Source organism: Archocentrus centrarchus, chromosome 6 (genome assembly GCF_007364275.1).
Source record: "Archocentrus centrarchus isolate MPI-CPG fArcCen1 chromosome 6, fArcCen1, whole genome shotgun sequence".
Lineage (NCBI taxonomy): Eukaryota > Metazoa > Chordata > Actinopteri > Cichliformes > Cichlidae > Archocentrus > Archocentrus centrarchus.
The window spans coordinates 6655991-6683950 of record NC_044351.1 but is presented as its reverse complement, the minus strand read 5'-3'; the positions used below and the strand labels follow the sequence as shown (position 1 = coordinate 6683950).

Here is a 27960-nt window from a genome sequence, read left to right as displayed (position 1 = left end):
GGTTCTTTATTGTTGGTTAACTGCACTGAAGCAGAAAATGTAGCTATTAGCCATAATGTTTTAGGTTTGTAGAGAACGTTATAAAGGAGGACTGTGTGGAGGAGAACTTATTTGAGTCAGATGCACTGGTGGTTCACAGGACCAACAAGTTAAAGTCAAAGCTGCCCCTACTGTGTTTGGTTTTTCCTTGTCAGATCAGGTGCATAGAGGTGGTCCTGGCTTTATCATTCTGAGACATCCACTCTAAAATGCTGCTGTTTGAAGAACTGGAATGAAAGTCAAGATTTATCCTCTTAATATCCACTACAGTAGGTTATTGGCAATCCATGGAGGGTTAAGGGCAGGGTTTGGTTAAGGTTAACATCTATCTTTCTTGTAGAATCTTCTCCTAATTATGATACCAAAATAATTTTATGAAACTTATTTTGAATATCTCTTAGTTTCTGGAAAATTAGCTTTAGCTTGTGGCTAAAGCAGAACTCAACTCAGATAGATTACAAGTAACCTGGTGGAGTCTAAAAAGGCCTACAACCCAACTGTCATGAGCAGTGTTGAAAACAGTTTATTCTAGTTTTCATATTTTATGTCTGAGAAGTAAACAGGGCACCCATAACAAGGACCAAATTGCTGGCCAGACTGGGTCAGAACATCTCTGAAACAGCAAGGATAGTGGGAGGTGGGTAGAGGATGACAAACAATTAATTCATTACACAGTGTTATTTTGGCTATTGTAGCCTAAATTAAACCCTGGTTCTGGCACAGTGATTCCAATGTGGAAGAGTTAAGGATTTGAGGGAGTTTGCCTGCTGTGTAAGCATAAAAATAAAGACTGTATGTTTAGGGGATTTTTGTTCATTTGGCTGGTGCATATCTGACTGCAGAGACTGCAAAGGTGTACAGAAAGTATGTTGCTTTGCTTTTTAGACATTTTTTTCTTTTACTAAAATGAAACTTGTTTTTGCAGTCAAAAAGGGTTTAAGGCACTTCAGTTCCATTCCAACAAATAACAGACGAGTGACACTGAAACTGCAGGAACATCCGGAATTGGATCCACTTGTAACTGATATTTCACTGAAGTCTGGTACATGCCAGCTCTAAATATAAAAATGACACAAGCTCTTTGAGCTGGAGATACAGTATGTTCTCTGCTTTGAGAGAAAAGACAAATCTATGAATATGAGTAAACTAAAGAGAAGAGAGAAAACTCACCAAATCCAGACCTTGATTAACATCCAAAATTATAAATATGAAGTTAATTTTATTCACTAATCTTGTGTTTTGTGTGGTTTGTCCACCTATTCTACTATGTTCTGAACTGCTGCTGATGCTCATAAAAGATCTGCTGCTCCAACCGGCTTTCACTATTGATAACCACTTATCATGTTTCCAGGCTTCTACTGCATTGGCTTTTTCAACATGCTGGAGTGCTGTGTCCTTTGTTTTTCTGTGTTGATTCCAAAAACAGCTCTACAGCCCTAATGCACATCTTTAGCCTACTCTTTAAAAAAGAAAGCGTTCATTATAATGTCCAGTTCCATGTTATTTCAGATACCAATATTTTGTCACTACCAAAAAAAAAAGAAAAGAAAAAAAAAAAAAGAAAATTACTGTTTAGGCAACTAAGACTTCAGTTTGTAAATTAATGTCATGTTAGTTACTAAACTTGTGATGTGGATTGTGTCTCAGACACTCAATGGACAGCCGTTATATGCAGATAGAGCTACTTAAAAATGTTGCTCCCTGCCGGCTGGGAGTCCCCTCTCCTTCTCCTGGGGCTTATCTACAGGGGTTGGACAATGAAACTGAAACACCTGTCATTTTTGTGTGGGAGGTTTGATGGCTAAATTGGACCAGCCTGGTGGCCAATCTTCATTAATTGCACATTGCACCAGTAGAGCAGAGTGTGAAGGTTCAATTAGCAGGGTAAGAGCACAGTTTTGCTTAAAATATTGCAATGCACACAACATTATGGGTGACATACCAGAGTTCAAAAGAGGACAAATTGTTGGTGCACATCTTGCTGGCGCATCTGTGACCAAGACAGTCTTTGTGATGTCAAGTCTTTGTGATGTATCAAGAGCCACGGTACCCAGGGTAATGTCAGCATACCACCAAGAAGGACGAACCACATCCAACAGGATTAACTGTGGACGCAAGAGGAAGCTGTCTGAAAGGAATGTTCGGGTGCTAACCCGGATTGTATCCAAAAAATATAAAACCACGGCTGCCCAAATCACAGCAGAATTAAATGTGCACCTCAACTCTCCTGTTTCCACCAAAACTGTCCGTCGGGAGCTCCACAGGGTCAATATACACGGCCGGGCTGCTATAAGCCAAACCTTTGGTCACTCGTGCCAATGCCAAACGTCGGTTTCAATGGTGCAAGGAGCGCAAATCTTGGGCTGTGGACAATGTGAAACATGTATTGTTCTCTGATGAGTCCACCTTTACTGTTTTCCCCCCATCCGGGAGACTTACGGTGTGGAGAAGCCCCAAAGAAGCGTACCACCCAGACTGCTGCATGCCCAGAGTGAAGCATGGGGGTGGATCAGTGATGGTTTGGGCTGCCATATCATGGCATTCCCTTGGCCCAATAGTCTCTGGAGCTTGAAAAAGGCGACTGGACTTTTTTTGTTTCTTGAAGACGTTTCACCTCTCATCCGAAAGGCTTCTTCAGTTCTCAACCAAATGGTGGAGAGACCCAGGTATTTAAACCCCTGTGGGCGTAGTCCCCTGGAGGTGGTTATGACCCTCTATTGATCATGTGCTTGAACACATGTGCCCAGGTGTGAAGGGGGCGTGGGTCATATTTAATCAGTGGTTTCAGTTGAAACCAACTTAGGACTCCGCTCCATTGTTTCCTGTGGCCTATTGAGGTCACTGGAACAAAGGTGTGAATGGGGGTTGAGACGTCTGGGAAGGGAGCTCAGGACAGCACTGTAAGCGGGGGAAAGTTGGTGACGTAATCCACCTCCTCTGTTCAATGATGGTTGTTCACAGTGGACATAGATGGCACCTCCAGGGGACTACGCCCACAGGGGTTTAAATACCTGGGTCTCTCCACCATTTGGTTGAGAACTGAAGAAGCCTTTCGGATGAGAGGTGAAACGTCTTCAAGAAACAAAAAGAAGTCCAGTCGCCTTTTTCAAGCTCCAGAGACTACTATGACCTGGATAACTGAGAATCTACACAGACACCTTGGCCCAATACTTGTGCTAGATGGGCGCGTCACTGCCAAGGACTACCGAACCATTCTGGAGGACCATGTGCATCCAATGGTTCAAACATTGTATCCTGAAGGCAGTGCCGTGTATCAGGATGACAATGCACCAATACACAGCAAGACTGGTGAAAGATTGGTTTGATGAACATGAAAGTGAAGTTGAACATCTCCCATGGCCTGCACAGTCACCAGATCTAAATAATATTGAGCCACTTTGGGGTGTTTTGGAGGAGCGAGTCAGGAAACGTTTTCCTCCACCAGCATCATGTCGTGACCTGGCCACTATCCTGCAAGAAGAATGGCTTAAAATCCCTCTGACCACTGTGCAGGACTTGTATATGTCATTCCCAAGATGAATTGACACTGTATTGGCTGCAAAAGGGGCCCTAACACCATACTAATAATTTATTGTGGTCTAAAACCAGGTGTTTCAGTTTCATTGTCCAACCCCTGTATAATGATGCATTAAGACTTTATTAAAGAAGCCCACATGGAGCAGTGCCAGTGAACTGTTTATGTCTGTTAATGTCAGTTCTTTGATGGCTGTTTTAAGGAATCTATGTATAAATTTATTTGCCGACTAAATGAGTCCAATAATAGAATTATCATACTGTTGACTAACATTAAATATAGTACAATAAGATGTACATCGGTATATTAGAAACATTGGTATGACTGCCTCCTAAAAGATTAGGAGTCTTTTTATGTTTTTTTTTAATGTGCCCTTGTTTTTTCTTTTTTCCTTTTATCATTGACTGATTTGTTTGTTTTTTTATTTGATGTGGACTATGAGTCTGTAATAAATCTATCTATTTACAGTGCCTTGCGAAAGTATTCGGCCCTCTTGAACTTTTCAACTTTTTGCCACATTTCAGGCTTCAAACATAAAGATATAAAATTTTAATTTTTTGTGAAGAATCAACAAGTGGGACACAATCGTGAAGTGGAATGAAATTTATTGGATGTGTCAAACTTTTTTAACAAATAAAAAACTGAAAAGTGGGGTGTGCAATATTATTTGGCCCCCTTGCGTTAATACTTTGTAGCACCACCTTTTTGCTGCAATTACAGCTGCAAGTCGCTTGGGGTATGTTTTGCACATCGAGAGACTGAAATTCTTGCCCATTCTTCCTTGCAAAACAGCTCGAGCTCAGTGAGGTTGGATGGAGCGTTTGTGAACAGCAGTCTTCAGCTCTTTCCACTGATTCTTGATTGGATTCAGGTCTGGACTTTGACTTGGCCATTCCAACACCTGGATACGTTTATTTGTGAACCATTCCATTGTAGATTTGGCTTTATGTTTTGGATCATTGTCTTGTTGGAAGATAAATCTCCATCCCAGTCTCAGGTCTCTTGCAGACTCCAACAGGTTTTCTTCCAGAATGGTCCTGTATTTGGCCCCATCCATCTTCCCATCTTCCCTGTCCCTGCTGACGAAAAGCAGGCCCAAATTATGATGCTGCCACCACCATGTTTGACAGTGGGGATGGTGTGTTCAGGGTGATGAGCTGTGGCTTTTATGCCAAACATATTGTTGCATTGTGGCCAGTTCGATTTTGGTTTCATCTGACCAGAGCACCTTCTTCCACATGTTTGGTGTGTCTCCCAGGTGGCTTGTGGCAAACTTTAAATGAGACTTTTTATGGATATCTTTGAGAAATGGCTTTCTTCTTGCCACTCTTCCATAAAGGCCAGATTTGTGCAGTGTATGACTGATTGTTGTCTTATGGACAGACTCTCCCACCTCAGCTGTAGATCTCTGCAGTTCATCCAGAGTGATCATGGGCCTCTTGGCTGCATCTTTGATCAGTCTTCTCCTTGTTTGAGATGAAAGTTTAGAGGGACGGCCGGGTCTTGGTAGATTTGCAGTGGTCTGATACTCCTTCCATTTCAATATGATTGCTTGCACAGTGCTCCTTGAGAAGTTCAAAGCTTGGGAAATCTTTTGTATCCAAATCCGGCTTTGAACTTCTCCACAACAGTATCTCGGACCTGCCTGGTGTGTTCCTTGGTCTTCATGATGCTCTCTGAGCTTTGAACAGAACCCTGAGACTATCACAGAGCAGGTGCATTTATACGGAGACTTGATTACACACAGGTGGATTCTATTATCATCATCAGTCATTTGGGACAACATTGGATCATTCAGAGATCCTCACTGAACGTCTGGAGTGAGTTTGCTGCACTGAAAGTAATCGGGGCCAAATAATATTGCACACCCCACTTTTCAGTTTTTATTTGTTAAAAAGTTTGACACATCCAATAAATCTCATTCCACTTCACGATTGTGTCCCACTTGTTGTTGATTCTTCACAAAAAATTAAAATTTTATATCTTTGTTTGAAGCCTGAATGTGGCAAAAGTTGAAAAGTTCAAGAGGGCCGAATACTTTTCCCTTGATGAAAAAGTTGTTTTTTCATCATTGTCTGCACTCTCAACATTTGAATTGCTGGGCTGCTCCTCTTTCTATTAGTTCCACAGGGGTCCTGTGCTAGGATCAATCCTATTTACATTATACATGCTTCCCTTAGGCAATTTAATTAGAAGGCATTGTATACATTGTCCTTGCTATGCAGATGATGCCCAGCTTGATCTATATGTGAAGCCAGTTACCGTATTTTGCGGGCTATAAGGCGCACTTAAAATCCTTAAATTTCCTCAAAAATCAGCAGTGCAGCTTATAATCCAGTGCGCCTTATGTATGAATTCTTCTTGTGCTTACTGACCTTGAAACAATTTTATGTGGTACACTGCGCTCAAAAATCTGTCGAAATCTTTTAGTGCGACTTTGGTAAGAGACGTTTAATAAATATTGACATTTTCCAGAGTGTACAACAAGGGGGTAACACCCAGCATACGCTTTTCAAATAGTTGAGCACTGCCATCTGACGCCGATGGCCAAGGCATCCACACCACTGCACCATTCCGTGGTCTGCAGTGATACGGCCTCCAGTCTGGCAGATCAGTTCAATGGTCTCATTAAATTTTCTAAAATAGTCCATCATCGATTCACAAATGACTCTACTGACGATATTAGACAGGAACAAGCTGTGAGTGCGACGCAGCAAGTATGTAAGCAAGCAGCAAGTAAGTATTGTGGGTAATCTGGTGATCAGCGACCGGCGCTGTTGCCAACTTTTGTGCAACAAAACTCTCTGTTGGCTGTCTCAAAAATCACTAGAAGTAGCTAAAGGATAAATCGAGGTCCGGGTGTGTGTGTGCACTGTCCCCCTCGGTGCCAAAGAGAGGTCCGGGCGATGCCACAGCGTGTGAAGGGACGCAGTACGAGCGCTGTATGTACACAAAACACGGTGACAGCGGAGTTTTCAGGTTTCTGGTGTTGAGTCGGGTGTTTCCTTTTTTTTTTTTTTCTTTAAATATTTTTTCTTTGCTTATATCAGTAAATATACTGGTGCACAGGATTTGTGAAGGGCTTATATATAAAATGAAGAAATGACTTGTTCTTACCCTCATTAATAAAGAATATATTGTAGCGTCTGTTAAGATGTTGAAGAAGATAGCAAGAGATTGCCAGCAAAAGTTGCCCTTGTATTAACAATTAAATGGTTGCTGTGGGCCGCAACCAAAACAAAACAGTAATAACGACGAGACTGACTCGGATAACGACGAGAGGGAACCCGGCATGCTTGATGCCGAAATTGCCCAACTGTTCAACTCAGACACTGAAGATGAGGAACTTGATGGATTTGTGAATGATTTAAAATGTGAGGGTATTTTTCTGTATTTGTTACAACTGAACAATATTCTGAGTTATTGTGAATGAGTTGAATAAAGTTCGACTTACCTGACGCTTTTGCTTCACTCTACATATGTTTTATCATGCGCCTTATAACCCGGTGCGCCTTATGTGTGAAAATAGACCTGTTCATTGATAGTGCTCCTTATAATGCGGTACTTGGCCCTAAGCATCTTAGAAACACGGTGTCTAACCAATACTTAGTCTGGACGACAATATCTTAGCCACCAGTAACACTGTGTGTAATCTTGGAGTCAGTTTTTTCCTTCAATGCACATATTAAAAAAACATGTAGGACTGCTTTCTTGCACTTGTGCAATATCTCTCAGAGTGATGATGAAAAGCCAGTTCATGCATTTTTACTTCTATGCTGGACTATTGTAATTAATTATTATCAGATTATGGTATAAAAAAATTAACTCCCTGAAAAGCTTTCAGTTGATCCAAAATGCTGTAACTAGAGTACTGACAGGAACTTGAAAGAGAGAGGGTCCTCAGGAAGAGCAACTTAGACTTGAACTTGCTGTCTGACCACTCGTCTATTGAGAGCCTGCTGTCGTAATGTATGGGTACAGCAGCTGCACAAAGGCAGACAGGAAGGCTTCAGATGGCTGTCAAGACAGCACAAAGAATTATTGGCTACCCTGTCCCCTCCCTGATGGACAGCAGCACCAAAAACATCATCAAGGACAGCTCTGGCAGGCCCTACAGGTTTATCAAAGCCAGAACAAACAGACTCAAGAATAGTTTCTTTGCCAAAGCAATAACCTCTCTGAATTCACACATTCACCCAGTCTGTGCAATACCCACATCTCTGTGCAATATTATATTACTCATACTGAATATTCTCTACTCCTGAAGAGTGCAATATTCATTCCCCAAAGTGCAATACTTACCCACTGTACATCATGACTATATTTATATATCTATTTATTTTATTTTTTCATACATTCTATTTTATTTATATATATTTATGTGTGGACTTTCTACATTGTTGCACTGAAACAGGAGTGGCCTTCCAATCTCATTGCACATTCTGTATAGTGAAAAATAAATGCATTCAGTTCTATTCTATTCTAACTTACGAGATCATTCCAGGTGGAAATGATTTATGGATATATTTTATTATAAATTCAACATGATGTCACAAAGTTTACAGATGTCTTCACACCCATTTTATGAATATATACTATTGGTTGCATCCATCCATCCATCCATCCATCCATCCATCCATCCATCCATTCTTCCACTCATCCTGTTCAGGGTCGGGGGGGCTGGAGCCTATCCCAGCTGTCATAGGGCGAGAGGCGGGGTACACCCTGAACAGGTCGCCAGCCTGTTGCAGGGCCAACACAGAGAGACAAACAACCTTTCACACTCACATTCAAGCTCTCATTCACACCTATGGGGAATTTAGAGTAGCCAATTAACCTAACCCCAGTAAGTGCATGTCTTAAAAGACTATTGGTTGCATACTTTTAAAATCAGATTTTAACAGTGGTATTCACTCAGAGATTTCTATGGATTTCTTGTCTTGTCTTCTTGTCTACAGAAAATGTTTTATTGCACACTTGATCATTGAGAGGTGAAAATGTTTCACTGTGATGCAAATGATGTATGACAGCTGAACAACAAGCACTAAAATGAGAAGAGCAAAAATCTCACGTTAACGTGGTCCTACAGTTCAAGAAAATACAAACTGGAGGACTGTTTTTATGAGAGTGCTTTTTTTTCCTCAATTGACTTTACTGAAATTTTTAGAAATACAAATATACAATGAACAGTATACAGAAAAGCAAACAAACCAGTGAGCCAGAAGTTGTCTATATTAAACAAAAGGATGCAAGTGGAACATAAATTTAAAGTTTTAATAGCCTTCTGATTTGTTGAATCAGCAAGTTAATAATAATGCTCTTTATCCTTTCTGAATACTACAGAACAACAGGTTGTATTACTAAATTTACTCTGGAGACAAGATGGTGCCGGTGTTCGTGGCTTGCCGTCAGCTTTTGCCTGCTTTGCTTGTGTTTGTTTTGCTTGCATCAGATTTTTTCACCGATGTTTCCTCTCATCTGGTCTACAATTGCCTATTCCTCCTGAGGATTAGAGCCACTGTTGAAGAGCAGTACCAACCGATTCCAGGATGTCATGGATTTAATATTCCACCTATGCTAGAGACCGTACCACTGTGCCTTCGTCGCGGACCACCCTGGCTTCTCACTAACAAACGCCGCAGGAAGCGAGGGAAACGCAGTGGTGTGACAGCAAGATTAAAAAACTGCTTGGCGTCCTTCTCAGCGGCTGATCCTTGCGATCTGATGAGGGTCTTCGACCTGGTGGGAATTGTTTCCCAGCAGTCATTGGAACCCGCCTACCAGTGGATCGTGCCCGTCACCCCACTCTCTAGCATCGCTGCCCCTCGGCACCTCTCGCCCCGTCTTCGTAGAAGGAGAGTGGAACACCAGAATCTTCGTTTCCTGGGTCATGCATCCCAGTCAGCTATTATTTCTGCTTTGGCCAGGTTGGCTCTGGTTAAGTAAGATTTGAACCATTTAAGTGTTGTTCCTTTGATTCCCACACAATAGTGATGGGACTTCCGGCTGTTTTCAGAGAGTTGGTTCTTTAGGCTCGGCTCCCAAAGAAGAGCCGGCTCTTTCGGCTCCCAAATGGCTCCTTAGATTATAATTTAAAAGAAAAAAGTGTAAAATGAATTAGTAATGTAAAACCATACATTAGGCCTATATCAAACATTTCTTTATATACTCAACATATAATAGAGTGTTCCAAATACAAATTATAAAACAAAAGATTGGAAATCAGAAAAAACAAGGGCCTTTGAGGAGTTGATCCTGTTTCTCCTGCCTGATGACCTGCCCTGTTTTGTTCTTCTAATTACACTGAGGGATGAACAATTCGTATACAGTATACCTATGTAGGTTGTTTGTGCAGCCTGCTCGATATTAAATTTTAAATTCGCAGTCTACACTCTGTCTGTCTATCAGAATAATCCTTTAAGGCCAATTGATCGCTGCTGAATCGCGGGTTTCCTGACCTTACAAGCCGAACAGCTGATTAAGACGTAGGTCTCACCTCAGAGTCAGCTGGTCAAAAGAATTTGATCAGCTGGCTTTTCACCGTAACTCCGTGACCATTCGTGCTATCGAAAAAATTCAAACGGTCCCTGAAAGCTCAGAAATTACACTTCACAGTCGATATTTGTGACCGGAAGTCCGCACACGGTGGCACTTTTGAAGTACGCTGTGTCTTGTTCGACATGTTTGGAGGTATAAGGTTAAAATGTTTCCAGTCTTTGCTACGCTTTCCATCACTCATTTTCCTCACCGTTCTCACGTGTAGCCTCTGTGTAACGCTCAACTTCCTCTGGCTCTTTCCTGTCTCCGAGCGCATTTTACAGGAGCCCCTCCCTCTCTCGTGTTTGTTTACTTACTGCACACTGTGTCCGTGGACCCTCCCCTCCCGCTCAGTGTAGACGATCATATGCTACCATTCATCTTAACCAATCACGTTTCCACAAAAAAACAAAAACAAAAAAGGAAACGAACGAAAAGAAAAAAGAAACGGCTCACTATCGGGAGCCGGCTCCCGTCGTTCACTTCAAAGAGCCGGCTCTTAGAGCCGGATCGTTCGCAACCAACCCATCACTACCACACAATGCTCTAATCTAGATAAGAGGATACTATGATTTACTGTATCAAAGGCAGCAGTGAGGTCCAAGAGTACTAGCATTGCAGAATCACCGGAGTCAGTAATAGTTAGGAGGTCATTCAGTACTTTTAAAAGAGCGGTTTCAGTGCTGTGGTGAATTTTAAATACAGATTGGTATACTTCAGTACTATTGTTTTAATCTAAAAAAGTCTGGAGCTGAAGAAAAACAACTTTTTCCAGGACCTTAGAGAGGAAAGGTAGTTTGGAGATTGGTCTGAAATTGGATAAGATTGTAGGGTTGAGATTTGTTTTTTTAAGGACAGGTTCCACTACAGCATGTTTAAAGTTAGCAGGGACGTGACTAGAAATTAAACTACTGTTTATAATAGACAAAACGTTTGTTACCACAGTATGAAAGACATTTTTAAGTAGTCGAGATGGAATAATATCTAGGAGACAGCTCGTGGGATTCAAGTGGCAGACAATATGGTTCAATAAAGAGAGGGAAACGGGCTCGAAGTGGTAAAAAATGGCAGAAGTAGATGGGTGAACAAATGAGTCACTGACAGGGGGGATGATATTAGACCTGATATTAGCAACCCTGTCAACAAAGAATCTCAGTAAATTTTCACACATCTCTGTAGACGCTACAAAAGAGGAGGACGCTACATCAGGAGGATTGAGAACAGACTTAATAACTTTAAATAAAATATGTGGTGTGTGGTAGTTATTAGACACCATCTCAGTGAAGTATTTTGTTTTTGCTGCTTTTACAGCTGTTTGATAGTTTTTCAGGGATTCTTTGAGTGCAATAAAAGACACCTGGAGCTTACCTTTTTTCCATTTTCGTTCAGCTTTTCTACATAGTTGTCTGATTTCTCTGGTAGCACTATTTAACCAAGGCTCGGTTTTAACTTTTTGACTCCTAGTTATGAGAGGAGCAATAGAGTCAAGGATTTCCAAACAAACTGAATTGAACAGGGAAAGTACGTTGTCAGTGTTTAAGTGGGAAGACCCATCAAAAAGCATGGCATGGTTACTAATTTGATGAGAAGAGGAAAACCGATCAGCAGTAGCTGGGGTGACAATGCGAGATTGATGTAAGGGTATGTCAAGTTTCACAGGTTGGCTTGAAAGTGAACACTCAAATATTATAGGCATGTGATCAGAAAGATTTGGTTCACAGATTTCTATGTTATAAAGAGATAGGCCACTAGACAACACAAGGTCCAGAGTATGTCCGTGTTCGTGAGTTGAGCCTTTAACTGATTGAGTGAGATTAAATTAGTCCAGAAGTCCAGAAGATTTAAAAAAATCGTTTGTCAGCGGCTTATTCGGGCAGCAAACATGAATATTAATGCTAGATCGCTAGCCAACAAGACTTCCATCCTAAATGACTTCTTTACTTCTCGTCACCTGGATTTTCTTCTGGTGATGGAAACTTGGCTACGCACAGGTGAGTTGAGCCCACTCTCTGAACTTGTCCCACCAAACTGTCACTATTTTAACTCACCTCGTTCAACTGGCAGTGGTGGAGGGCTGGCCGCTGTTTTTAAAAACACTTAACTGTCGGCAGCTAGCAGTTGACGGCTACTCCAGCTTTGAACTGCAACTATTTGAGATTAAACTTTCCACCCCGGTGCTGTGCACTTTAGTTTACCGACCTTCGAAATATAACAAGGATTTTATCCAAGACTTTTCTGAATTTCTGGCAGAAACTATGCCGAAGTATGACAGTGTTTTTAATTCTTAGGGATTTTAACCAACAGAACTTTTGCAGTTAGACTGGGGACTATATCTTCCTCAAAAAGCCTGTTTACCTGTGGGGTCCCCCAGGGGTCCATTCTTGGCCCACTTCTATTTTCAATCTACGTGCTCCCCTTGGGCTCAGTTTTTAAGAAACATGGCATACAGTATCATTGCTATGCTGATGATTCCCAGATCTACTTGCTGCTAAAACGTGGTTCTATGAGTCCATTAAAGGCCTTGCTGAATTGTTTAGAGGATATCAAGTTATGGGTGGCTTCAAATTTTCTTAGCTTGAATGATCAAAAGACTGAGGTTTTTGTGTTTGGTACCCCTGACCTCCATGATCTCGGCCCTCTAAAGCCTTTCAATAAACCCTTTGCGAGAAATCTAGGAGTGATTTTTGACAGCAAATTGACTTGAGAAACATATGAATGCTGTCGTCAAATCGAGCTTCTTTCATCTCCGACTACTCGCTAAGGTGAAAGCTTTTCTCGCCTTTGGGGACTTTGAGAGAGCGATCCATGCCTTTATCTCATCCCGCCTTGATTATTGTAATAGCCTCTATTCAGGTGTCAGTCAATTGCACCTTCATCGATTACAATTGGTCCAAAATGCAGCAGCATGTGTATTGACTGGCACTCGCAAATGGGACCATATATCTCCCATTTTTTTAATTAAGAAGAATATTTACCTTTTTTCTTAGCATAATTATGTAAACCAAAAGCAACATTTCCCAGCATAAAACAAAATCTTTGATGAGATGATCAATGAAAAGTCAGCAGAGGTCTCCCCAAAATTGTTTGGTGTGTCAACAATGCCAAAATAGATGACTGTTTCTGGGTGGGAGTTACTAAAAAGAACAATTTGTATTAATGTCTTTTTTTGAACTTTTCCATATATTGGTTGGCAGGGTAACATTTCTGTATAATTTTATATGAAACCTCCTTAAATTTGTAATTACAAATTTTGAGGGAGCATCCAAACTTTTTTCCAATCAATGTTATGAAGTGACTCCAATATACAGTATATAAGTGATGGTGACAATGTATTTTTGAACCAAAATTTCAAAATTTCAAATACAGAAAGTGATTTATGGCAGGTAGTTTATGACATTTTAAAATTAAGCAATCCATAAATTATTGTAAAACTGGTGACAATATCCATTCAATCCTTTACAAATCATGTAATTAATGTGCTTATTTATTTATTTATTTATCATCAGTCTTAAGAAAGCCAGTATAGCCAGCAGGAGGTTCCTGCACCTTAAGCCACACTTACACCACTGTAATGAAAAATACCATAGAGGGATGTTTGTGATTGGGGTTGAATTTCCGTGTTTGTGGGGGCTGGGAGAGCTGTTTCTATTTTCATTATGTGTGAAAACCAGATTAATTAATTCTCTCCTATCTGTCAGCATACACAGTTTTTGTACACATAAATAAATACTGCAGTATTTGGCTGGGCACTTTTGGGTAACATCGATCTGTTGTTGCATTTGGACGCTTTCACAGTGGAGAGAGAAACTCAGTTTAGCGACAGACACCTCAGTGCATCGAGTAATGCTGAAAGTAAGCCTACATGACTGCAATCATTGCCGTTGTGATTGTTAATTTATTTGGTCACCGGCATCTGTTGAATGGAACTCCACATATTTCTGTACATGCACATACAGCATTGTTTTGTGATCCCACTGCTTTACAGTATATCGCATCTCATCTAAATGTGCCATTCACTGAACCCAGCAATAATCAAATCATGTTTAAATCTTTAATTTACTTTTTTGTTTAAAAAGCATAATTGTTCAGTGTGCATATCCTCTACTTTGTTAGCTGCAAGCAAATTTTATATCAGTGTTTCATGGTCTTGAGCATTTTGTATTCTTTCTCTTATGTTTCTGTTTTTGTCGTGTTTCTAAGCTTACTTATGGTTTGGATTCGTAATTTATATTATGGTAAATGGTAAATGGACTAGTTCTTATATAACGCTTTTCTACTCAGTATGAGCACTCAAAGCGCTTATACAACCATTAGTTGTATTAGTATATTCCATTATTATTCATAGTTTTTCATATTGAATACCTGTTTCCCTTTGTACTTATCTTCCATATGTCTCTGTGCTCCTATCTATTTTGTTCTTCTTGTCTCATGTACGTATTTTATTTCTAGTGCTGCGTTAAGTCTGCGTTTCTGTCTTGGTACCCCATTGATCCCTGTTTTACTTTGTCAGTCTTTGTCTTGTCTGCCTTGTATTTAATTTTACTTCCTCGTCCTGTTTAATTATTCCCAGCTGTGTCTCCACCTGTTCCCAATCCTCTTGTTATCCTGTGTTTGTATTTAAGCCCTGTGTTTTTCCCTGCTCGTTTGTCATGTCATTGTCAGCGTGTAGCTTGTTGTGAGTCCCCCTGCCCCATAGTTTTATGTTTCATTCTGGCACCCATCCAGCCCCAGTGTAGTTGTGTTTATTATTTCTTGTCCCTTCTAATAAACCACATTTAAGTTAAGTTTTGCCTGATGAGTCTTATATTCTGGGTCCTACCTCACCTGCCATTTTAAGTGGCTGTATCTAAAGTTAGGGCTGGATCAGGTGACCCTGAACCTCCCATAGTTCCACTGCAATAGGCCTAGGCTGCTGGGGGCTTTCCAATTTAACTGAATAGTTCTTTTTCACCTCTTTTCACTCTGTGTGTTTACACACCACTCTGCATTTAACCCTTAGTTATTGTTAATCTCTGGCTCTCTTCCACAGCATGTCTTTTGTCTCCCTCTCCTCACCCCCAACCAGTTGTGGCAGATGGGTCCCCCCCCCCCCCCCCCCCCACCCCCCCCCCCCCCCCCCGATGCTGGTTTCTGTCAGAGGTTCTTCCCTGTTAAAAGGGAGTGTTTCCGTCCCATGTCGCCAAATTCTTGCTTATGAGGGGTTCATCTGATTGTTGGAGTAGTTCTCTGTAGATTGTATGGTCTTTATCTACAATATTAAAGTTCTTTGAGGTGACTGTTTGTGCTTTGGCGCTATGTAAATAAAACTTGAACGGAATTGAAGTCCTCATAAGTTAACAAAAGGTGAAATAAAAGTTCATCAGAAATCACTTTAATCAAGCACACGAAAATGAATCAACTGTACATGGACTCTCAAGCAAAACAATAAAATATTAGGGAAATGTTAGGAAAAGGTATAGAATTGATCTGAGGAAATAATTTAGGAAGCAGTACAAGTTAATATGTTTTAATTTAAGGAAAGCACTTTAGCTACCTTTACTGTAACAATATGCAAGCGCAATATTTTAATCCACAATGGACTTTTCACAGCCTTCATCTGCATTCCACAGTCCTAATAAAGAGATCAAGAAATGAGACACTAAATGATGTGATGGCTCACAATATCACTTTGACCCACATGTTGCATACCATTTGGGGGGCTTTACCTGTGGAATTAGAACAGGTCGCCTATTAATCGAAAGGTTGGTGGTTCGATCCCCAACTGCTCCACTGTATGCCAAAATAAGGAATAGGTTGGCAAGATACTGCAGCTGTAAGAATATGAAATGCTTGTGAATGTTGGATAGAAAGCACTTAGCCATAGAAAGAAGTGCTTGTATAAATCTGAGACATGTTGTATAAGCACTTCTTTCTATGCTAAGTGCTTTCTTTGAGTGCTCAAAGTAGGGTAGAAAAGTGCAATATGAACCAGTCCAATTACCATTCTGATAGATGGTGATGATCATGATTTTACTGGTCACAAATCATTAAGGGAGTGGTCTATGAACACATTTTGCAAACATTTACTTTCATAGTAGCTGTATTGACTTCTAAATTATGCTTGAATTATACTTCAGCAGTGAAGCCTACATGTATCCCATGCAAGATGTCATGGTCAACATTTATACCAGACAGGCTGTGTTGTTGGCAATATGTAGCTTCATTTCCATGGCAGTGCATGTCAAGTGGTTTACAGTTACACTGTAGGGTTTCAGAAAGGTTTGCAGTTACAATGTACCTATGGCATAGATTTAACACAGAGTACAAATCTGCTATTAGGAAGGGTGTAACTGCGCTCTTCCTATGCTATGTAAATATTGCTCATGCATTCACATATTTTCATGCTTTTTATGGCCATGACTACTACTGACATGATATTCCTGAACTGAGACACTTTCATTTGGTGTTGAATGAGATATGACTGTTTGCGAGCCTCCTTGACTTCTCAGTAGTTTGTAATTTCATTAGTCAGCCACCCAACAAATGAAAAAGAAACTTATCGCTTTCTTTCTGTACTTCACACCATTACAATAAAATCTGAATTGTGAATGATCTTGAGCTGGATAAGCTACTACATCACTAATATTCTTATTAAAGATCAATTCTGAATACAACTTTATTCAAACTCTAATTTTGTGTAGCGAATTACAAAAGAGAATACTTCATTTTATATGACTGTATGGGAAATCTTTGGGAATTATTACGGAAAGCATCGCTAAAAGCACAAGAAGTTTCATAGTTCTTCACACTGCAATTGAGAATTAATTGGAGGATGATGTCCTTGTCATCTTACTGTCTCTTTGAATCTTATATTATCAACTGTCTCCTCCCTTGTTTTTTCCACAGATGTACATCCAGACGGCCACATTGACGTCTCCCTAAGCCTCAGCGCTTCTGTCTCTCTAGGCATGCTCTACATGCCAAAGGTATACATCATCATCTTCCACCCCGAGCGGAACGTCCCCAAACGTAAACGCAGCTTCAAGGCCATCGTCACTGCTGCCACATGACCAGCAAACTGTCACACCTGGCGGCCGAGCGGGCCCAATGGTGAAGTGAAGACTGAGCTTTGTGAGGGTATGGAGACTAGTGGTGAGTGTGACTGGGAGATTTTTGATAGCTGACATTAAAAACTCAGGAAGAGACAAGGAACAAAAGGATTGACTTTAATGTGAGACTAAGCCTTTCAATTATGGTAAAAGTATTAAGTTTAGAGAGAACAGATGTGCAAGAAAATATATATTGTGCTAACAAGAATTAATTATTTTCTGTGCTGTGAAAGGAAGTGTCAGTTTGGAAGTAAGTTGGAGCAGGGTGAAGCCTTTCTTCAGTAATAAAGTATTTAACATGAAGTTGCTGGAGGTTACTCAGACATCACCCGAGACTAGATCTATTACAACTCAGAATTAGACTTCAAGGCTACTTCTTAGCTTGTTAAAAAAATTGAGACATTCAATTGTTTACTCATCAGAGATGTGCCGACTGAACTGATCTTTATTTAACAAGCTCTCGCCTCACTTTTACTCTCTCTGCCTCATACAAGGCTAAGGTTCAGTCTTGTAAAAGGCATTAATTTCATATGTGATGGAAACCCTCCAAGAGAAATAAGCATTAAGGTGGTTACATTACAAAATGATCAGTCCACCTTCTTGCTTCTGTTCAACCACATCTCATGGTCTTCTTTAGAGAGGTTATTTTACGAGCGGTTACCTTTCCCAGTTATTCAATTGAACTCAATTCAATTTTATTTATATAGCGCCAATCACAACAAACTGTCGCCTCAAGGCGCTTTGTATTGTGGGTAAAGACCCTACAATAATACAGAGAAAACCCAACAGTCAAAACGACCCCCTATGAGCAGCACTTGGCGACAGTGGAAAGGAAAAACTCCCTTTTAACAGGAAGAAACCTCCAGCAGAACCAGGCTCAGGGAGAGGCAGTCATCTGCCGCGACCGGTTGGGCTGAGGGGAGAGAAAGACATGCTGTGGAAGAGAGCCAGAGATTAATATCAATTAATGATTAAATGCAGAGTGGAGTATAAACAAAGTAAATAAGGTGAATGAGAAACAGTGCATTATGTGAACCCCCAGCAGACGAGGCCTATAGCCGCATAACTAAGGGATGGTTCAGGGTCACCTGATCCAGCCCTAACTATAAGCTTTATCATAAAGGAAAGTTTTAAGCCTAATCTTAAAAATAGAGAGGGTGTCTGTCTCCCGAATCCAAGCTGGAAGCTGGTTCCACAGAAGAGGCGCCTGAAAGCTGAAGGCTCTGCCTCCCATTCTACTCTTAAGTATCCTAGGAACCACAAAGTAAGCCAGCAGTCTGAGAGCGAAGTGCTCTATTGGGGTGATATGGTACTATGAGGTCTTTGAGATAAGATGGTGCCTGATTATTAAAGACCTTGTATGTGAGGAGAAGAATTTTAAATTCTATTCTAGATTTAACAGGGAGCCAATGAAGAGAAGCCAATATGGGAGAAATATGCTCTCTCTTTCTAGTCCCTGTCAGTACTCTAGCTGCAGCATTTTGGATCAGCTGAAGGCTTTCAGGGAGCTTTTGGGACAGGCCTGATAATAATGAATTACAATAGTCCACCCTAGAAGTAATAAATGCATGAATTAGCTTTTCAGCATCACTCTGAGAAAGGATGTTTCTAATTTTAGAAATATTGCGCAAATGCAAAAAAGCGGTCCTACATATTTGTTTAATATGTGCATTGAAGGACATATCCTGGTCAAAAATGACTCCAAGATTTCTTACAGTGTTATTGGAGGCCAAAGTAATGCCATCCAGAGTAAGTATCTGGTTAGACACCATGTTTCTAAGATTTGTGGGGCCGAGAACAAGAACTTCAGTTTTATCTGAATTTAGAAGCAGGAAATTAGAGGTCATCCAGGCCTTAATATCTTTAAGACATTCCTGCAGTTTAACTAATTGATGTGTGTCATCTGGCTTCATTGATAGGTAAAGCCGAGTATCATCTGCATAACAATGAAAATTGATGCAGTGCTTTCTAATAATACTGCCTAAAGGAAGAATGTATAATGTAAATAAAATTGGTCCTAGCACAGAACCCTGTGGAACTCCATTATTAACCTTACTGTCTGAAGAAGACTCCCCATTTACATGAACAAATTGGAGTCTATGAGATAAATATGATTCAAACCACTGTAGTGCAGTACCTTTAATACCTATAGCAAGCTCTAATCTCTGTAATAAAATGTTATGGTCAACAGTATCAAAAGCTGCACTGAGGTCCAACAGGACAAGTACAGAGATGAGTCCACTGTCAGAGGCTCTAAGAAGATCATTTGTAACCTTCCATAATGCTGTTTCCGTACTGTGATGAATTCTGAGACCTGACTGAAACTCTTCAAATAAACCGTTCCTCTGCAGATGATCAGTTAGCTGTTTTACAACTACACTTTCAAGAATCTTTGAGAAAAAAGGAAGGTTGGAGATTGGCCTATAATTACAGTAGCTAAGACAGCTGGATCAAGTGATGGCTTTTTAAGTAGAGGTTTAATTACAGACACCTTGAAGGTCTGTGGTACATAGCCAACTAATAAAAACAGATCATTTTTAAGATTGAAGCATCAATAATTGGAAAGACTTCTTTGAACAGTCTAGTAGGAATGGGATCTAACAAACATGTTGCTGGTTTGGAGGAAGTAACTATTGAAGTTAACTCTGAAAGATCAACTGGAGCAAAAGAGTCTAAACAAATACCAGCAGTGCTGAAAGCAGCTGAACATAAAGATAAATCTTTGAGATGGTTATGAATAATTTTTTCTCTAATGTCTAAAATTTTATTTGTAAAGAAATCCATGAAGTCACTACTAGTTAAAGTGAAAGGAATACTCGGCTCTACAGAGCTCTGACTCTTTGTCAGCCTGGCTACAGTGCTGAAAAGAAACCTGGGGTTGTTCTTATTTTCTTCAATTAATCAAGAATAGTAAGATGTCCTAGCTTTACGGAGGGCTTTTTTATAGAGCAACAAACTCTTTTTCCAGGCTAAATGAGCATCTTCTAATTTAGTGAGACGCCATTCCCTCTCCAGCTTTCGGGTTATCTGCTTTAAGCTGTGCGTGTGTGAATTATACCACAGAGTCAGGCACTTCTGATTTGAAGCTTTCCTTTTCAGAGGAGCCACAGTATCCAAAATTATACGCAGTGAGGATGTAAAACTATTGACGAGATAATCGACCTCACTGGGAGCAGAGTTTAGGTAGCTGCTCTGCACTGTGTTGGCACTGAAGAGCATAACAATGAAGGAATTAGATCCTTGAACTTAGTTACAGCACTTTCAGAAAGACTTCTACTGTAATAAAACTTATTCCCCACTGCTGTGTAATCCATTAAAGTAAATGTAAATGTTACTAAGAAATGATCAGACAGGAGGGGGCTTTCAGGGAATACTGTTAAGTCTTCAGTTTCTATGCCATATGTCAGGACAAGATCCAGAGTATGATTAAAGTGGTGGGTGGGCTCCTTTACATTTTGAGAGAAGCCAATTGAATCTAACAATAGATTAAATGCAGTGTTGAGGCTGTCATTCTCAGCATCTACATGGATGTTAAAATCACCCACTATAATTATTTTATCTGAACTGAGCACTAAATCAGATAAAAAGTCTGAGAAATCAGACAAACTCTGAGTAAGGACCAGGTGGACGATAGATAATAACAAATAAAACATGTTTTTGATTTTCCCATTCCATTTTTTTTAAATGACACCAGATGGATGATTTGGTTGGTATATTGTGAGGGTTACAGCTCAGGCGGTAGAGCTGGTCATCTACCATCTCACCTTATAAAACTGCCATTTTCTTTGCTCTCTTCAGTGCCACCTCCAAAAACCACCTATGTGAGCTACACCAACCATGCCATGTGAAGAAACTGCAACTTTGGCAGAGTGACATTCTGGGATATTTGTCATGCATATTTCCATCACACCTGGGGAAAAGGACACCATAGGCTGTGACACAAATAAGGTATTCTGAACAATTTCAAGGATCAGAGGACATCTGTGGGGTTTGTTTGTTTGTTTTTTTATTTATTCTCTTTACAGACAGCAGGGAACAGGCTTCAGTGGAACTAAAAATCTGTCATAATCAGAACTAAAATCCATGTGAAACACAATAAGGAAGCAAGAGGATGGTAACTTGATAGTCAAATAAAAGTCTTATTTAAATAAACTTTTTAAAAACCTTTGAAATATATTGTAGGAACCATCCATGTTTGTTGCTATTCTAATTGTATATGTTTTTTTAAAAAAAAATTGATAGTGGTTGTGAAAGTTGTGATTCTTGTCTCATGTTTGTCCTTTGACCTGGATTTTGAGATGACAGGGTCACTGTTTTTGGCAAACTGTATGGCAGGTTTTGGTTGTGATATGTCTAAATGCCATGATTGAATTAAAGCATGCCCTTTTTTATGCAAAGGTTCTATTTATAATAAAATAATGTTCCTCAAATCGGTGCCATGGTTGGCTCTATTTAAAGGGGATTTTAAAAAGTTTGAAAAGAATAAATTGAGAAAATAATTGTTACGGTTTTATTTTGGGTGTGGTGGCTTTTTGATTTTCCATTAATTTCAAATGGCAGTTGTCCTCTCAGTGAAAAACAAAAAGTGTGGATGTTTTATAAACACTGCTGTTTGCTTTCAAGGTGTCTGGATGTTTGCACCACATTGCAAGAAAACAATCTGGTGTGAGGGAAAAGCTTATGAATAAAATAAGTGGTCGTAGCTTCAAAAGTAAAGCCAACAAATGCCCTTAACATGCATTCTTTCTAAACACCACAAGGGGGTGACTTGTTGGCAAAAGGACCCTTTAAGTCTGTAAGAAAATGACTTACATTTTACTCAAAAAAATATTGTAATAGTTACAAGATAATAAATACTTTATTTTTGCAACCTGCTAGCCTATCCAAGTATTGGTTCTGATAATATCCCAATTGTTCTATTTCTTAATTCTGGCTGCAAATGTTTATAATTGTTTATCCTACCAAAAGAACATATGTCATTGCCTACAGCAGAGGACCTAATTGAATCAATGTATAATTAAGAGATGCAAGATGCAACAATTTCAATTCAATTTAATTTTATTTATATTGCACCAAATCACAACAGTCGGCTCAAGGTGCTTTGTATTTTGGGTAAAGACCCTACAATAATACAGAGAAAACCCGACAGTCAAAACGACCCCCTATGAGCAAGCATTTGGCGACAGTGGGAAGGAAAAACTCCCTTAATTGTTTGTGTGTGTGCATGAAAATAATTATGCCTTCATGTGAAATTCTAGCACAAATATGTATTTGAAAGCCAGACTGAAATAGATTATGACCTCCAAGTTACCAGCTATTGAGCTTTGAGTTTCCCAGGTAAACTTGGCTTTGATGCACATGTTGAAAGCACTTCTAGCTTTGTTCTTTTCATTAAAAAAAAAAAAAAAAAAAAAAAATCACACCAGCCAGTGCCTGATTCTACTTCTTTAGGGGGTGAGGACAATACAGACACAACAGTTGGATCAGTGGCACAGACAGAGAAGCTAGCGGCTCAGTGGATGTCTCATGATTGGAAAATTGTGTGGTTTCCCACTGCTGAAGAGACCCTGCACTACAATCCAGTACCCACTGGTCTCACCCTTGGGCCCACCCTGTATGCAATTGCCCACATCAGCAACTTGAGGTCAGCCTTTGAAGTTTTTAATCACAGAAGAGATAATTTAGCTTCTGTGCACCCACAGAAACCTGCATGGGAGGAGGAGGTGTGAGGATGGGAGGGATGTGGATGAAGTGGAGATGAGAGCCTACATGGGAATTCTGATTCGGGAAGTTAACCAGGGAATGAGGGTCACACTCCAACTGACAGAGGGACTCCAAGGACACACTGTCACATGTGACAACTTCTTTACCTAATTTTCCTTGGCAGAGGAACTCCTCAGGAGACAACTGGCTCTGGTACAATCAAGGAGAAACAAACCAGAGCTACCGCACCACCTCCTCCAGCTGCGACAGCAGAACATTCTGTCATCTGTCTTTGCTTTCACTAAAACTAACATGGCAGCATCCTATATGCCCAAGCGAGGGAAGAATGTGCTTCTTTTGAGCACAAAGCCCAGGCAACCAGCGGTCAGCAACGGGAAAAAGAGGAAGCCTATAGCAATCCTGAAGCAAAAAGGGCGTGGATAACCCTAGACAAAGTTGTTGATACCTACAGTTGTAAAAGGAAAACCAGCCTCTGGCTGATGGCTCTTTTACAGTGTCCTGGATGTTTTCGCATATGTCTTTGTTCTGTGGAAATCAGGCCATCCTGAGTGGGAGTCCTCCAAACAATACTAATGAAAGGTGGTCCTGGAAGAGCTGGGGCACATGCTGGTGACCCCAGCAATTTCAACACGGCCTTGTCCCCCACACTCAACAGCCGCTGCTGCAGTAGATGCTGGTATACAGCAGCCTGAATCAGAGCTTGGCCCACAGCCTGCAAGTAAAATCAGGAGAAGGTGTGAACTGTGCACCAACAGGAGAAGAATGGCAACCACTTTCTCCAGAAAGTGTCTGCAAGGACCATTCTACTGTAGTCTGCACATCCTGCAACCCTTGACCATGCACACAAAGGCACTGAAACACATTTTTACAGCATTTTTGTAAAAAAAAAAAAAAAACTAAAAAAACTAAAATCTCCAAAAACAATAAATGGCCATTTTGTCCAGGAACAAGCTGAGAAGGAGTTTTTATGTTTTTTTCATCATTGCACAAAAAAAGTAATGATGTATAATTGACATGCATTTAGCTTAGGTTAAAAAATAGATCACCCTGCATGTGTTATTTGGTTTAAAAAAAAAAAAAAAAAAAAAAAAAAAGTAATTTTATGTACATGTAAACAAATTTGGCTGCCGTCCTCCTTTACCAGCTTTGAACTGCTCTTATTTGAATTGGGTCGCTCTCACACAGTGCTATGTGCTCTGGTCTATCGGCCTCCCAAATACAATAAGGACTTTATAAATTACTTTTCTGTGTTCTTATCGGAAGTTATGCCCAACTATGATCATGTGCTGGAGATTTTAATGTCCATGTTTGTTGTCTTGACCACCCTATTGCAAAGGACTTTTTAACTCTCACTGACTCTTTTAACCTGGTGCAGTCCGTGTCTGGTGCCACTCAGGAACGTGGACACACACACTAGATTTTGTTTTGACACATGGTCTGCCCATTCTTAACCTGGAGATGTGTGAGGCAGTGTTTTCTGACCACAGGCTTGTTCTGTTTGGGATCTCTCTGGGCTGTACTGTAGTGAAACCTCAGCCCGCTGCTCGCAGATGCCGGATCATAAACCCTTCCACAGCCATTCAGTTCTCCACTGTTTTCACACAGAACTGTGTCATTCCTGAGTATGTACTGTAGGTGATGATACAGAGGGGTTGAGTTTATGGTTTCATAACACCTGCCAAAACATTATTGACATTGTGGCTCCATTAAAGATTAGGCAGTCCAAAGCTAAACATGAGCCTTGGCTGAATGACATGACCCGCTCAGTCAGACGTGAGTGCCGCAGAGCTGAGCGAAAGTGGAGAAAAGACAGATTATAGGTGTCCTTTCAAATTCTGAGAGACGTTGGTGTCGTTATCAGTCAATTGTAAAAGAGGCCAGGACTAAATGTCTCTCAACCATTGTTGTCTCAAATTGTCAGAAGCCTCGTGTGTTGTTTAAAACCATCAGTAGTGTTTTAAATCCACCACACTCTGACTGTATTGAAGCCTCCTCTGATGTCTGTGAAAGATTTTCGCAGTTCTTTATCAGTAAGGTCACCACTACAAGGGCTCTTATTTCTCCTCCTGTGAATGACCCCTCAGTCTCTATTTCCTGCTCTGCTGTTTTTGACAGTTTTAAGCCTGTAACATTGGAATTTCTACAGGAGCTTGTTGGTCACTTGAAACCTTCTAGTTCTCCAAATGATGTTATCCCTCCTTGTCTTTTTAAATAAATTTTTCCCACTGGTGGGTCAGCTGTGCTTAATATTATAAACAGCAGTCTGTGCTCAGGTGTTGTCCCTGTAAATTTCAAACATGCTGCTGTGCGGCCTCTGATAAAAAAGCCTGGTCTGGATCCCACAGTTTTGGCTAATTTTAGACCTATTTCTAGTCTGCCTTTTTTTTTTTTTTTTTTTTTTATCAAAAATCCTTGAAAAAGTAGTTTAGAGTCAGCTTATGACCTTTTAAAATGAGCACAATATTTTTGAAGTCTTCCAATCTGGTTTTAAACCCCAGCACAGCACTGAATCAGCACTTTTAAGAGTTTTTAATGACATCTTCTTAGCTAGTGACTCAGGTGATTGTGTTCTTGTTCTTTTAGATTTGACTGAATCAGGGGCACAGTCCTGAGTTGGTTTCAGTCTTACTTGTCAAGTCGGAGTTTCTCTGTTGGACTTGGTGAATTTGTGTCCTCCACGGCTCCACTTGTGTGTGTGGGGTACCACAGGGCTCAGTGCTAGGCCCACTCCTTTTCTCTCTTTATCTATTACCGCTGGGCCACATACTTAGAAAATATGGTATCTCTTTCCACTGCTATGCAGACGACAGCCAGATATATGTGCCACTTAAAAGGAAAGACTTTTACTCAGTGGCACAATTACTTAAATGCCTAGGTGACATTAAGGCATAGCTGGCTCTAAATTTCATAAGTTTTAATGAGAAAAAAACAGAGGTGATGGTTTTTGGAACAACTCAGTGACCCCTCTGGTAGATCTGGGTCCTCTGGCACAGTTTCTCAAACCAACAGTCACAAACTTAGGAGTCAAAATAGATCCAGACATGAAGCTTGACAGCCACATAAATGCTGTAGTCAAGTCAAGCTTTTTTCACCTGAGGCAACTGGCCAAAATAAAGCCAGTTCTTCAAAGGCGAGACTTTGAAACAGTAATCCATGCCTTTGTCACCACTCGGCTGGATTACTGTAATGCATTTTATATGGGGCTTAGAGGGTCCACTATTGCTCGCCTTCAAATGGTGCAGAATGCTGCTGGGCAGCTTTTAACTGGTGCCTGCAAACATGAGCACATTTCACCTGTTTTAGAGTCACTTCACTGGTTACCCGTTCGTTTTAGGATCTATTTTAAAATTCTTTTTTTACTTTTAAATCTCTAAATGGTCTTGCCCCACCCTATCTCTCTAAGCTTCTACACACTTACTTTCCCACCTGGTCACTCAGGCTGGCAGACCAGCTGCTTCTGACTGTGCCTAAAACTAGGTTTAAGCTCAGAGGGGACTGGGCCTTTGCAGTGGCAGCACCAAATCTCTGGAATGATCTGCCACTGCATATTAGACAGGCCTCATCACTCGCGCACTTTAAATCACTTTTAAAAACTCACCTTTTTTCTTTGGCTTTTAACACTATCACTAATTAAACATTGACACTATGAGCTGTGTATTTTTTAATGTAATTTTCAAGTATTTTAATGCATTTTATTGAGCTGTTTTATGTATATTATTGTTATATTGTACAGCACTTTGGACCCTGTGGGTGATTTTAAAGCACTTTATCAATAAAATTGGATTGGATTGGACGTGCATTGTCCAAACAAAGTGGCATTTGAAGGGTTTAAAACTTTTTTTAAAAGGAATGAATATTTTACACTCATGCAAAGAACTGATGTTAGTTCAAAACTTTATGCAAAAAAATATTTAAAAAAAATGAAAAAAAAAATACACACTCCGTTTGTTAGTGGCCATTTTTGCCCACGAACAGGCTAAGGGGGTAGTAAAATCAAACAATTTCAGAGCGATATTCTGTCAGGGCTAATAAGCCACATTTGTTTCACTTTTCAGACCTGGAAGCTGTTTCCATCTTTTTATATACATGGGCCTCTCACAAAAGCCTTGTTTCAGTGTTGTACACCCAAAAATAAAGTTGAAATCACACAGAACTGTAAAGAAAAAAGTTTATTAATCTCATTTTAACCAAATTTACCCTGTCTCCTTGTAGCAAACAACAGCTGTTAGACCTTCATGGAGGTTTTTTTAAATCGAATGATTTTTTAAAAATCTCCATGAAGGTGAAGTAAAGCTACCTGCGCAGATCTCCAGAGTCCAGAGATGATGATAAAAAGGTGTGTTCTCCTTTAACAAGAGAGAATAATTTTCATGTTTGAAAGCCATATGAAAGAGGAAATGTTATAGAAATCAACCAACAGCAAAGATCCACATAAGATAAATGCCAAAGAGCAGGGAAGAAACAGTAACTCCATCCACACTGGATTTAACCTTTAACGTCATAAAAGCCTGGCAGGAAACTCAGCACAATCATAACTTTAAAAAAAGACAGTGTGATCAATACATGCTGTGGAATCAGAGAGGTCAAATCAATATGAGCTGCTGGAGAGAACTCATGCGTGTAATTAATATTTCTGCATGTACTAGCAGCAAAAGGAATGGATAGAGCCTGAATGTGGAAGCATCTGGACTCCCTGCTTTTATATACCCTAAAACCTCTCATTTCTTGGATTGGCAGCCAACTGAAAGAAAAGAACCACACTGAATATAATACTGAAGATGAACAATGAAGCAGTGACCTTTGAACTGCAGCTGGTTTGATGCCTGTAAGCGAAGCTTACTGCTGTCATCATCATTTCCATTTTTAACTAGGACCTTCTAAATATGACCCAACACAAACTGTTGCTGGAAATTCCAACCAGTCCACACTGGCTCAAATTTCTTCCATCCATCCATTCACTTCTGCTTATCCTGTTTAGGGTCACAGGGGGACTGGAGGCTATCCCAGCTGACATAGGGCGAGAGGCAGGGTACACCC

The 27960-nt window shown here is 40.2% G+C and overlaps 1 protein-coding gene across 1 annotated transcript in view; it reads left to right on the top strand.

Moving 5' to 3' along the window:
• Positions 1-21437, top strand: part of LOC115781267 (metabotropic glutamate receptor 8-like) — a 290231-nt gene extending 268794 nt beyond the window's left edge. Inside the window, exons 9-10 of the mRNA XM_030730834.1 lie at positions 16997-17242; positions 20998-21437. Coding sequence (XP_030586694.1) covers positions 16997-17032 — 36 coding nt within the window. The 3' untranslated portion in view covers positions 17033-17242; positions 20998-21437. The remainder of the gene's footprint in view (positions 1-16996; positions 17243-20997) is intronic.
• The last annotated feature ends 6523 nt before the right edge of the window (positions 21438-27960 follow it).